General features: G+C 46.3%; 1 protein-coding gene across 1 annotated transcript in view; it reads right to left on the bottom strand.

Moving 5' to 3' along the window:
• The window catches only part of KDM5B (lysine demethylase 5B), a 49756-nt gene that overhangs the window by 3797 nt on the left and 31734 nt on the right, over nt 1-14225 (bottom strand). The window contains exons 18-23 of the mRNA XM_057396562.1: nt 10540-10654; nt 8307-8662; nt 7059-7197; nt 5528-5707; nt 4578-4736; nt 2910-3395 (exon numbers count right to left, since the gene is read on the bottom strand). Of these exons, the coding sequence (XP_057252545.1) occupies nt 2910-3395; nt 4578-4736; nt 5528-5707; nt 7059-7197; nt 8307-8662; nt 10540-10654 (1435 nt within the window). The remainder of the gene's footprint in view (nt 1-2909; nt 3396-4577; nt 4737-5527; nt 5708-7058; nt 7198-8306; nt 8663-10539; nt 10655-14225) is intronic.

Below are 14225 nucleotides of genomic sequence, written 5' to 3'. Positions count from 1 at the left end.
TGTGAACTGTAATTTCTGCAGAGATCAGAACCGCGCCCCATGCATGCAGCAGCCACAGGCTCCATCAGAGCACAGCCAGCCTGTGGAGCAGAGACAACACTCTTCACCTCAGCACACACACAAGACGTGCCAAAGGCAAAGCATGCTCTGGCTTATGCAAGGCAGCAAGGGTCATGTTTGGCCTTGGGAGTAACAGAAAGGCATCCAACAAAAGCCTTCCAAACTATCGCCTATCTCCCTAATGCAGGCTCAGACTCCAGCTCTCACCAATCCCTGCAGCTGTTTTGCAAGTGAAGTTTTCCAGCTCATCTGAATGTTCCCCATTCTTCACTTTGGCCAATGCCAAAGCAGCCCAACTCCAGTGGTTAGTGCTACAAGCTTCCCTGAGGGAAGCAGTGTTCAAAACCCCAGCTAAGAGTTCAGGACAGCAATGCTGAGACACTGCAGTCACCAAAACCCCACCTCAAATCCATTGGGACCAAAGCTTTAGCTCAATGCCCGTGCTGATGGCCTGAGGTCACCTCTGACCTCAGCGCTGCTGGCTCCAGGGAGAAGGACCCAAACCAGCTCTGTGAGAGCTCCCTCCACTTAGGAGGTTTCTTGACTTGAGCTCCAGCCCACCCAAAATTGTTGGGGTACTTTCAGGTCAGAGGAACCTCATGGTACCACACTGAGCTGCAAGCACTGTGATAATAAAACTAAGCTTCCTGTTGCCATTTCTAGCCCAAACATCAGCTTCTATGCCCAAATCTCACGCAGGTTTTTGCAGCTATACTGGCTGGTCCAGTAAAATGACACTTTCAAACAAATGATCAAAGAAATCCTCTTCAGATGCCTACACATGGGTTTGAATTTCTAAACCCAGGCTTGCCTACTTGAGCAATCTGGGCAACACCAGCACCTTGCTAGGGCTGAGTTACTCAAGAAGCAGCTACAAAACCTCTCAAGCACATGTGGCACGTTTTATGGTCTAACAAACTGAGTATGAAAACATAAACACACTGATTGTGACAGGGTCGGAGGAGCAAAATAAAGGTGTTTAGAGGAAAAGCAAAAGAGTGCATTTCATTTTGGGGTGGTTGATGCTCTTTATGCTGCACTTTCAGATTTTTTCTGCATTTATTATCTCCCTCATGTCCACACCTGAAACTGCTGAGCTTAACTCAAGTTAACAGCAGAATATCCATCAGCAGAACTGATGGATGGGGCAGAACAGCTGACGTCATCTACCTGGACTTGTGCAAAGAATTTGATGCTGTCCCACATGACAGCCTTGTCTCTAAATTGGAGAGACATCAATTTGATGGCTGGGCCACTGAGTGGATGAAGAACTGGCTGGATGACCGCATGCAAAGAGTTGTGGTCAATGGCTCAATGTCCAGCTGGAGATGGGTAACGAGTGGTGTCCCTCAGGGGTCAGTGTTGGGACCCATCCTGTTCAACATCTTTGTCGGTGACATGGGCAGTGGGATTGATGCGCCCTCAGCAGGTCTGTGATGACACCAAGCTGTGTGGTTCAGTTGACAGGCTGGAGGGAAGGGATGGGATCCAGAGGGACCTGGACACACTTGAGAGGTGGCCAATGCCAACCTCATGAAGTTCAATCAAGGCAAGTGCAAGGTCCTACACCTGGATCAGGGCAATCCCAGGCACAGCTACAGGTTGGGCAGAGAAGAGATTGAGAGCAGCCTGAGGAGAAGGACTTGGGGGTGTTGGTTGATGAGAAAATGAACATGAGCTGGCTTCAGTATGCACTTGAGCCCAACAACCATGTCCTGGGCTGCATCAAAATAAGCGTGAGCAGCAGGTCCAAGGAGATGATCCTGCCCCTCTACTCTACTCTTGTGAGACTTCACTTGGAGCATTGTGTGCAGTTCTGGTGTCCTCAACATAAAAAGGACATGGAACTGTTGGAACAAGTCCAGAGGAGGCCACCAGGATGCTCAGGGGCTGGAGCAGCTCCTGTATGGAGCCAGGCTGAGAACACTGGGGCTGCTCAGCCTGGAGAAGAGAAGCTGCGTGGAGACCTCAGAGAAGCTCCCAATATCTGAAGAGGGCTACAAGGATGCTGGAGAGGGACTCTTCATCAGGGACTGTAGCGACAGCACAAGGGGTAACGGGTTCAAACTTAAATAGGGGAAGTTTAGACTGGATCTAAGGAAGAAGTTCTTTACTGTAAGGGTGGTGAGGCACTGGACTGGGCTGCCCATGGAAGCTGTGAATGCTCCATCCCTGGCAGTGTTCAAGCCAGATTGGATGGAGGCTTGGGTGACATGGTTTAGTGTGTGGTGCCCCTGCTTATGGCAGGAGGGTGGCACTGGATGATCTTAAGGTCCTTTCCAACCCAAACCATTCTGTGATTCTATATTCAGCTCAGGAGTCCTAGTGTAAGTGATAAGGAGGAGCAGCAGTAATGAATGAAGGCACCCTGTTGAAAACAAGCTCATCTGAGAGCCATGCTGGTAACACTGTGGGCAGTGGTAACACTGGGGGCCTCTGTTACTATTTCTCAACACTTGAAACTACATTTAAATACTTGTAAGAACAGAATATAAAGACTAATTGAATACTAAGCACTCTAGGAACAATAGCTTCAGCAACTCTTGTCGTTAACAGCATCACATCAGAGCACAGGAGTTGGGAGGAGGAGAAGGGAAAATGGGCTTGTTAGGAGTAATTGTCCCCAGGACTCCAGCAGAAGGAAAACACGAAGCTGTTGCTGGAGGACACACGTCCTGGATAAACGCCAAGGCAGAACTCCTTAATCTGTAAAGCAACACATGAGCAGTCTGCTCTGCTGGTATTTGCATGCAAACACAACGAACCAAAACCCAGAGAGCTACTATGGACCGTTTCTGCTGACCACACATCACCCACCACCAGGAACCCCACCAGCACCTCAGCCTCACCTTGTTTGTCTCTGGTAATTGGCCTGACGTGGCTTGCCATCTGGTGTACAATAATCCTGAGCCAACTTTGTCTTGTATATGTTTTAGATTCCCTGAATACAACATTTGTTGTGCTCTGTGCTGCCAGTTCACAGTTCTCTCGATCATGTACCGCAAAGCATCCCCCTCAGGAAGCCTCACGCGGATGCGCTGCAGGGAGGCCAGCAAGGGCAAGATCTTTTCTAAAGGTGGCTTTTCTGATCGGTGACAGTGTGGGCAGAGCCACACGCGAGGTCCCTGCGAAACGTTGGGCACCGAAACGCAGCTGGTGTGGAAGAACCCTCGGCAGAGTTCACACTGGATCATGGGGGCAGCGGGCTCCTTCTGGCACAGACACACTTTCAGTTCCGTGTCCTCTTCACTGGACAGCACCTTCCCTTCGTTCGCTGCTCGCAGAGAACGCAACGCTTCCATCTCCTTCAACCGGGCTTCCCCAAGCGTGGCCATCTAAAAGGGAGTCCAAAGAAAGGGATGTCAGCTCGAAAGGAACATCACTCATTAGAGATGGGGTGACTCCGCACGGCCGCGCTTGTCAGATACACCAGCGAGGAGTGCGGATCGTTAAGAAGCTCCTCACCCCCATATGCCTTCACCTTGGAATGTTCAAAGTGAAGCACTTATGAGGACGTGCAACACCACTTCAGTTTCCTTCCATTTTCTCACAAGGCCCACAGATATAAAGCTTATTCCTTTGCAAAAAAACAACCTCCTAACTCCCTTCCTCTCTGGTCCAAGCCTGTCATGTTTGGTACTACAACCACATCACCTTCATTAAAGCAGCCTGCATTCTGAAACAAGTGCAGGTTTGGCTTGCAGGTACTTCTGGATGGACACGTCTCAAGTGTACAGCCTAACTCTGTGTACTTGTAAAATGTATCTGGGCAGTTTTCAGAAACACAAATTCACCTCTGGTACCCCCTCTTTGTACACACTGTCATGTGCACAGGGCCTTACCCTAACCTACCTACTCCTTTGGGAGTTTGGAAACACTAAATGAAATTGAGGTGTGCTGCCCTTCCTACACCCAGTCATAGAATCATAGTTTGGGCTGGAAAGGACCTTAAGATCATCCAGTTCCAAACCCCCTGCCATGGGCAGGGACACCTCACACTAAACCATGGCACCCAAGGCTCTGTCCAACCTGGCCTTGAACACTGCCAGGGATGGAGCATTCACAACCTCCCTGGGCAACCCATTCCAGTGCCTCACCCTGAGCCTTTTTCTCAGGCATCTGCAAATCTAGCTGCCAACAGATTAAAACTTGAATGTCCCATACCTGAAGGGACAACTAAATTCAAACCCTACCAAATCAGTCTGCTGCTCCTCATTAACCATGGGACACTGTTTAATCTGACCATGGTGGAGGCTCTGAAATAGGGCTTTTGGGATGAAGCACTTCACCTACATCCGGAACTAGTATTTTCCTGACTTCACCATGCATGAGCTTTTCTCTAATTACGGTGTTTGTTCTAATTATAGATGGTGTAGGGTTACTGTGAAAGGATCAGACTTGGGAAAGCCCTATCCTATCTTTAATAAGGTTTTGGTAGGGAGGGTGAGAACAGATCTCAACAAGGATTCAGGGAACTCAGAAGAAACTGCAGTTCAAAGCAGCCCTGGGCCACGTACCGCAGATGCGGTGTCTTTGCTCTCGGAGAGCGCTCTTTCCAAGTCACTCAGAGTCTCCAGCTTGGTGCTTTTCTTCTTTCCACCTGGCACCGGCTCCTTCAACTTCTTCTGCTTTCTTTTCAGATTCAGCATGCCAATGTCACAGCGGGGACACAGCACCTGAGGGGCAGAAAAGCAGTGTTCCCTGCCGTGTTCGTAATGCGTTCGTCCCGCCCTAGCACAGCCATGAATGAGTGCTTACAACAGGGATTCCTGCAGCTTTTTCCATCAAAGACTCAGGGGACTAGGATGAAGTTATATGGAAATTGGGGAGAGCTGGAAGGTTAAAAACACGGTTTTATTGAATGGGAGGAAACACCTGCGTGTTTCATTTGGATTGCTGATATGTACAGACAGCTGATACATGGACAGCCTCTGTGCCACTTGAACTGCAAGCCCTGAAATAGAGTATACCAGGGGCTGCCCTGCATTCCCATCTGTATCAACAGACAGGAGGGCTGGGGGTCTTAAGAGGGGCTCAGCATAGGTGAGGGTGGACTGCCCAAGAACACACACAACAAGAGCTTCAGAAGGGCAGCAGCTACAGCCTCACCCTTATCGCAGCCAAGGTGGACAAAGTGAACCTGTGCTCCAGTGCCTGCACTGAAGTAACTTCAGTGCCATGAGTACATTAATATTCCCATAGCCACATCTGAAATGTCAGGCTATGGCACAGCATGCTCTTTAGCCATGGATTAGAAAGAATAGAGGAAGTTTGGCTAAACCTTCAGCATTTTACAAGTTTAACATGATCATTAAAAGTATAGGTCAATCTAATAAAAATTATGTTCAGCAATATAATCCTAAAACTGTTCTGCAAATATACTTGCTATTTATTGCTACTTCAGGAGTTAATACTGTAACCCTAACTGACGTGCTGCAGCTGTGCTGGGAATGGTGAGATCTCTTACCTCCAAAAGAGAGTAAGGGGAGTTCTCGCACAGGAATGTGTTAGCTGCACACTCCTTCCACGCTTGAACTTCTGACACCAAGGACTCCAGCCTTGGCAGGTAGTCCAGATGCACTGGAATGGATCGACCTCTCGTGACAAGCTCTGCTAGTGTGTCCAGCACAGGCACACGTCCTCCAACCTGCCAGATTACATAGTAAGAAACGCTGGATGCATCAAAGACATTCCACAAATCACAGCAAGTCGTCTAGACTACCTGAAGGTAGAGCTTGAAAAATCAAATCTACTGCTAAGCCACTTCAGTCACTTCCAGAGCTGTTCCAACACTTGTGCTTCTCATGCTGCAGTCATTAATTACACAGACACTACTACTAAAACCCTTGGAGAGGGAGAATACCCTCAACCAACTGACAGTTTAAATAAACAAACAAGAGACCAGTGACATAACCAACATAAGCAGACTCCAAACTAACAATCTGCATTCACAGCAGAAAATCAAAACCATTCTGAAGCAGACCCTGAAGGCAAGTCCAGCCCAGTCCCTGCCCTGCCAGCAGCAATGCACCATCCCAAGTACCCAGCGTGCTGGCTGAAAGTGACTGCTCACTCACTGCACAGCCCACGCCTCAGGCATCCCAGGCACATGAAGTCCAGCTGTAAAGCAGCACTGAGAGGCAATTTCTACAATAGGCAGGGCCATGGGACTCGAGAACTATTCATCCAGAGCAAGCCCAGCATCTCCAGCAGCAAAACTCGAAGTAGTGATGCCAGTTTCCACCTCCAGATTCAGACAGAGCTGCTGCAAAGTTACATGCATTTTAGTCCATGAAATTAAAGGCTGACCATAAGGGAACACAACAAGAAACAGCCTTGAGTCTGGCTTAATGGCTAACAGATGAGGGAATACCTCTCCATCTCAGGCTGGCTGATAACAACACTGACAATAGCACTAATGATACCACTGTGGAAATGGCAAATGAATTCTATGGGGCCTCAGAAGAAGTGATTCCACCACCAGTAATTACTAATATCCTTGTGCCATCAGGTCAGAAGTTCCTGCTTTAGTCAGGCAAATGAAGGATGTGAGAAAATATTACAGGTGACCTTTAAAGATCTTAGGGGATTTGTTTCTTCAGGAGTCAGCAAGCAGAACTTTGACTGGGTCACCCACTCCATAGTGTGTGTTACAGGAGTGCAGCAAGATGCACAATCCTAGAATCAATGGCACACGGAAATCCGAGTACCAGGTAACTGTTAAAATGCAATGAAGCAAAACTTACCTTAAGGTAAAGTTCTGTAACATCTTTTTAACTTTAGATTTTTTGTAATAGCTCCTTTATAGATTTTATTGCACCCGGTTAATTGCAAAGGTGAAGGAATATGAATCAGCTCCAGGAAGTAAAACCAACAGCACCCAGAGCATAAGTACACCATGTCTAAGGCAACAAGATGAAGCATTCTTACTTCAGTGTGATCCTGAAGCACCAAAACGCCCATGATGGTGCCGAGCAGGGGTGATGGAGCTTACGTACCTGCAGAGCTTCCACCTCCTGCAGCCAGTCTTTGGCCTTCTGCACTGCGTCTTTCAGTGCGACACCGCTGGGGAGATAGGCTGGGATCTCCTCTATCTCCTTCACTGCTGCTACGAGACTGCTCAGTGACTGCCGGGGTCTACGTAAAGAACACAGCTCAGTGTCAAACACTGCAACACGAGTAGGGGGATCTGCTCATCTGGTTTATTAAAGCCCGAGGGTTACAGCAGATAATGATGTTATGTCAGTACCGGAGGTGCAGCCTGTACCACCAGAGCATTAGTAACGGAGGTGGGCTTCTGGAAATGTACATGTGTCTGCTATAGACTCCTACTCACACATGTGGGCTTAAGGAGGATTTAACATTTAGTCACTTTTGACTGATAAGAACCTTGGACCCTCAAATGCACACTGAACCTTAAAACCAGTATCAGCCAAGAGATCCTGCCCAAAGGTGGCTTTTCTGGACTTCACAATTGGATTCTGCTATCTTAGAAAGGCACAAACACAACTGCACCTCCAATCTGGAGGTTAATCCCAAACTTACTCCAGTTCTGAGCTCTCTGAAGTTACCATTTCAAACAGCAGCATTACTCAGGAGTAAGAACACTCCAGTGTGTTCAGAACTGGGAGGCTGCAGGGAATTCTCAAACGTAAAATTAAAAGTGAGGAATCCTCAGAGAAGAAACCTTGCACACAAGTTTATATCATCTTTCTAAGCTTGACGTGGACTGTGCTCTCCCCCATTTTACTTTATAAATCAGAAGGTCAAAGCAATGAGCAGAACCATTCTCCTTACTAAGGTTCTATCTGGCTGGTTTCCTTTCCCCCTGCACCAGCTCATCTGGAAAAACCTCCTCAGTGTTAGAAATAGTCCATCTCATGCAGTTTTACCAGTTGGTGGCATATATCCCAGCTCCATCTGGACATGCATCCTCCAGTCTAGTGCTGGGGGAGGGAAGAAGGTGGAAAGGAACGAAGAGGTGTCTTAAAACCCTTCCTGGTGTCAAATGGAGAATTCTCACAATGATTGTGGAGCACCACAAACACCAGGAACAAACAGCAATGTCTAAAATTGCTCAGGCAACTCCTCTCCCTCCTCCATCCTTTCCCCCTTTTGGATGGCAGAAGATTTGCCTTCATGTTGTGAACTGGGTGAACACAAGAGAGCCCCTTCAAAGCAAATCCAACTATTTCCACTTTAAACAGCTCCTGGAGCTACAAAACACAAAGATTTAGCCTCTCTACCTGGCCTTTATCAGGTTTCTGGCTTTGTCATCCCAGTGTTCGGACACAGTAAGCAGCTCCTGCAGCTTCGCCATCGCTTTCTCAACTGCTGGGTAGGGAGCAAGTCCAACACCTGAGTCTATGAGACGTCTCATATCATCTAGAGTGAGAGAGCTGTGGTCTGAGGAAGTGAGCTGCACGTCCTCCAGCCAGCGTGCCTGCTCCAGGCGGATCCGCAGTTCAGCCAGTTGGGGCAGGTCAACGTCAAAGTCAAAGCTGACGTCCAGCAGCTCCTGCAGGTCTGCAGCACTAGGCATCTCTTCAGAGAGGAGTTTTTGGCTTTGCTGCTGAAAAGCTTCCACACGATCAAGAAGATCCTGAAATACAGAAATGCAACAATACATCAGAGAAAAAAGCCCCCACTGCCAAGTTATCATGACAAAGAGTGTGTCAGTGCACGTATCAGCATCTCCTCATACATAATGGGTCTACAAGCCTGAGGATCACAGAACAAGGGGATTCCACTCTAAACCCCTTCTGAACCAAGAGACAGGTGTCAAAGCTCTTAGAAGAATAAAAAGGATCCAAAGGGACATTTTAAATGTTCCATTAGTGCTTTTTCTGGCTTTGTTCTGCAACGATTAAGGAGGCTGAAGAACAGCAAGGTTAAGGTTAAGAAGGCTTTGAAAAATGCTGGGGAGCACATGGAGCTTCTGGGGCTCATTTCTGCTGCACTGTTAAGGTTTTTGAGCTGCACCAAGTCCCAGTAAGCCACAGGCATTTCACTGTTTCATGCAGTGCAACACCTGCTCTCTCTGCATACATTTAACAGCCAGTTACCCCTAAAAGGTCCCTCTGTGGGTGTTTGCACTTCACCCAGCATCGCGGACAGCTAGTCAGAGTAACCTCACTGCAAAGGCTGGAGTTATTCTGTACCTAGCCATCCTGCCCAGTGCTCCTAGTACTGCCTGAAATGCTATTCCAGGAGCAAGTTCTTCCTTCATAGCTGATGTCTTGGTATACTGCCAAGAAGGTTGTTTGCCAGAATAGGCAATCTCACCCGTAATGGAAATAAAACCTATTTAGAGATATATTAAAGTGTGAACTGATCTCCAGGAACTGACATTTGTATTAACACCCTAATTTGCATGGCTACATATAACTTAGGACTGTTGAGGATGGTATAAAAGAATCCCCTGACCATATGTGTTTTGATATTTCCCTGTTCAAGAATGCCAGATGGAGAAGAACTGTTTGCATGTCTGGCATTGCTGAACTTCTGCTTTTTAAATAGGAAGATAACTTCAGAGTTACAATGCTATAAACAAATAACTGTAAATAGGATTACATAAAATCTGATTCACACATTCCAGACCCAATAAAGCTTCAAAGCAACAATCATAAAGCTGAGCTGGTCTATTCTGATTCAGAAGTTACACGACACTGGTCGCTCAGCATTGTGCAGACACTTAAGAGCCAGTTCGGGAGCTGGACACTGCATCTCTTGCTTCTCAGAGTCACAAATATGCAAAGCCCTTCTCCTTTAAGGCAGGAATTAGAGCTGCACATGATTATTTTCCTTTAAAATATGCAACATTTTGGCAAATTCTGAAACCAAATCTTGACTTATTTGCAATTTGGCTGAGGGCTGAGCAGCTCGCAAGCAAATAACCAGCACTGGCTGCTGGTTGTGGGAGTCAAAGTGGTCTGACTCACCCTGAGCAGCAGGTACTCTGCTGGAACAAGCTCTTGGGGAGCCTGGCTGGCAGCTTTGTCTTAGGGCTATCTGTGCTTTTCCTGGCACATGGGTTGATGGCATGAGGAGGTATCTGTTTACAAGGCTATGAGAAAGCTGGTTCTTGAGTAACAAAGTGATCTGAACAGCAGAACTGTCACTCAGGGCACTTTGGAGTTTTGAATATTCTCAAACCCTGCTTCACTCTTAAGAGGAGACCAGCTAACTAGGCCCAAACTTTTAGTCTGGAGTTACACAAGTCACCCTGCTGCTTCTTTGCATTACTTCATACAGCATTTACCACTTTGATTGCCTTATGTAGTATAAAAACCTAGTGACCGTGGACACCAGCAGGACAGAGAGCTCCGTTCTTACACACCTCCTGTGCACAAGTTACCCAGACCTGCCAGTTCAATTGATTTCATTCTTGGAGCAACCAGTAAGAGAGCAGATTAACACAGTGCAAATACATCACTAGGACAAACGCTCATGTTCGTCCCCTAGAATTATGCAGGTTACCTTCAGTAAGGGTGTCTGACTGAGGACACAGGGTAGAGCATACAGCTGCCTCACAAACAGCCTCAGCTCATTCACAGTCAGCTGATTTTGACACTTGCCTCCTCCGGAGCGGTACCTGCAATCACACAATTCAACTCTGTTGGGTGCCACTAAACAAGAAAATAAACTCTAAACTTCTCAGGCATCTGCTCATGATTTTGTGCAAGATGAGCTTTACTCACAAATAACACAATATTCCAAAGCATCCAGCAGCGCAGGGCATACGTACATGGGGAAGCTTCCTTTAACTATAGCAGAATGGGCTATTGTTGAAAACACTCTTCCATATTAAATAGTATTCTGGAATAACTCTTCATTCTTGGAAGAGCACTGGTTATTATGGAATAAAATTGAGCCTTTTTCCAGAACACAAAGTAACTGTGGATAAACTATTCAGTTATGTTGCAATAGCTATTGTAGCGCGCTCTCCCCATGCCCGTTCCAAAGGAGACCAAATCCCAACTGTGAATGGGTTTTATCTTTACAGGTCATGTAGGCACTTCTGACAAATCCTCTTTACGCTGAAATCACCATTCTCTTTTTTACCTACAAGCTCTGTATCAAACGAGTGGCTTAGAAGGGTTAACAAATTGGCTAATATTAAAAACCTCTCTGAACTCAAGCCAGTATTAACTGGGTCTGAGAACCCTGAACAGAAAAGGAAAGAAATCTCTTACAATGCTGGCTCCGATTTAACCCACAATGTGTCACTGAAACAAAAGAGGAAAGCAAGAGCCCAGTGGGATGTGCCAGCACGACTGCAATGTGAACACTAGGGAATTTTAATTCACCGTTTTATGGTAAAAATAGGTGGTTTTGAAGGCTATGCAAGGTCACATTGGGAGGTCCAAAACCCATAGGTCCATAGTAAGGAGAATAAAATGAATTCCAAGCCTCAGGTGCAACACAGGCTGGTTTGTGGTTTACAATGGTTTACTGGGCTTTGTGGAAGCTCTGCAGGATCAAGTTTGAAAAGGAGATATTCCTCTACATATTCACACATCTAAAGTGCAAGTCCAACTGTTACACACGTTTTTGATAACATGAAATTACATGAACCTAAAAAAGCAGTATTCCCAGAAGAGCCCATGCCCATCCTGTGTTATTAATCACAAAGATCTCTAAGCACAAGGTCTCCAAACTCTTGGAGACTAAGCATCAGAAAAGGTATCATCAGACCTAGAGAAGGAAGGGGATGGATAGTGAGAATATCCCTCTGTGCTTGCCCTGCTTTTCCCTTCCAGTGCCAGAGAGGAACAAGGGCTACACGGTCTTTGGGATCCCTTGGATCAAGGACTGAATTGGGATCAATTCAGAGAGCTGGTCACAGAACAATCTTCCAAGCAGCAACTGGTGAGACTGCTCATCCCTCACCACCACAAGAACCAAAGCAAACAGGGAAGTACAGCCCGTCCTTCTTCAGATACCACAGAGGTGGTAATGAGCTGGAGTCACAGGATTGACTCCAAGAGAACATCTATAACCTATCCCGGTCTTTTCTCCCCAGGAACTGTTGGGTGTATTATACAGGAGGAGATCCTTGAGTATCACTGACCACCACAATTAACAGGGATGACCTTTCCAGTAGAGTCAAGCCTACTGCTCCACTTCCCAAACTCGGAATCAGAACAAAACGCTTAGTCCATAAAGAAAAGTTTGTCAAAAGCATGAATCACATGCTAGGCAGAATCCACAGTCCTTCCTAACCAATACACAGCAGATGGTGTGATGAAGGTTACCCAAAATCCTACAGATATGTGAACTTCACGTAGATGAAACTGTATTTGATATAACAAGTATCAAGATTTTCAGCAGATTTTTCTTTATGTCTTCTAGATGTGCTGTGAGCACTCCCCCCTTCAACTGTTTAAGGGGGATAAAAGCCATCCATCAAATAACACAGGTTTTTACAACTCTAATTAGGAAGATTTGCAACTGGACTTTTCCCAGAAATACACCATAAAGATCAAAGGAGAAATAGTGAGAGAAAGGCTGAAACCAATTCTGGAGTAAATAAGAAACACAATCCAAGCACTACCTGCATCCTGCCCAGTGCAGCACTGGGTGGGTTACTCACCACAGACTGTAATGCTGAAGGAGCTGGCAAATACAGCTGTGAGAAAGGCTAACACACTGTCATAGTGACAGTGAGAACAGACCTGGTCAAGGAAATGAAGGTAAAAATTCCCCCTAGCTCTTCCCACACCAAGCAAAGATGGTACGGATACAGAGCAGGAAGGACTCTTGGAAGAGCTCATCTGGCACAGAACAGCTGGGAAAGGCCTGGCTGCTTCTCCAAGGTCATCATCAAGAGCAAATACCAAGTATGAGAGAACACAGACTGGGGATGCCAGAATGAGAAGAGATGCTTCAACACTCAATGAAGGAAGTGATTAGGAGTGGACAGGTCCTTCAATAACGGTGCCATGAATCTCTGTGTTAGGGATTACCTATCTGGCAGAGGCCATGCCTGTTGGAATGCTGGATCTTTTATTTCCTGATGTAATATTTTTACATTGCTGTGACAGAGGGTTCATCCTCTTGTGATGGCAAGACAGTGAAGGCGAATTTTTATCAAGTGCTTGCTACAAAGCCTCATGCAAAGATCGCTACGAGGGCTAAGTGCAGCTACAAGAATGATGTCTAAACAGCAGCTGAACGTTTTACTACTGAAGTCCTTCAAAGCTGGCCTTAAAGTACTGCAAGAACACAGGGAGTGAGAAGCTACAGGATGTCTTCTGAGGCAGGCAACATGCAGAAACCACACAGTGCAGTTACACCAGCAAAAAAAGCAACTGCTCTGACAACCACCATGTTGGTCAAAGCAGCAGCAGGAGGTGAAAATCGTCCAGATAGGACAAAAGAGAAACAGTCTTTTCTCAACTACTTCACACTTTTAAGGTGGTTGGACCTAAGCAACGTTGTGCTCTACAGGAAGAAACACAAGATTTTCCAAGAAACCTGCCACAGATGCAGCCATTTTAAGTCTGGGTGAAGAACTGGCAACAGATGATAATCTGTGATCCCCAGGAGAAAGGCTGGTACATCAATACAGCCACCATCAAACTGATGCAACGAGAAGATCTGCCTTCATCCTTCTGGATCTTTTGACTCCTCTCATTTCAGACATGGAAACTGCCAGCAGCACCAGGCAGCAGAAATCTAGTTCACAAATAATGTATTACCCAAACACTGCCGTACCTTCAAATTCCTTGAGCAAATAACCCATCTATAAAGATTTAATGCAAGTGCTGCCAAAGAAAGAGGAAGGATTTCTCAGAGATCTCATACAGTATTCCCAGCAGCACCAGCTTGGGAATTTAAGACACTATTTTTCCACAAGACAAAGCGTAATGCATATAATGACATACGCATCACTGACAGATTTCCAGCCCCCATGGCACAAAGACAAGTGGACTGGATCTTTTTGGGTGTTACTTGTCTGGAAATACCACACCAATATTTCCTTTCAGGGTATATTAGAGTGAATTTACTGCCCAGCTGTCAAACACAGAGGAAGAAGAGACCAAAAGCTCAGGATGTTTGACTTCTTACATGCAGTAAAGGTGAACCTCTCTGTAACAGATGGCTCTCTAGAGAAGACAAAATGATTACTTGCATTTTTAAGTCTGCCTAGAACACTGGCA

The sequence above is a fragment of the Pezoporus wallicus genome, unplaced genomic scaffold, assembly GCF_028554395.1.
Source record: "Pezoporus wallicus isolate ANWC-B61680 ecotype Strahan unplaced genomic scaffold, APGP_CSIRO_Pwel_v1 contig_14788, whole genome shotgun sequence".
NCBI lineage: Eukaryota > Metazoa > Chordata > Aves > Psittaciformes > Psittacidae > Pezoporus > Pezoporus wallicus.
Note: the sequence above shows the minus strand (reverse complement) of the source record. Positions and strands in the feature narration are given on the sequence as shown.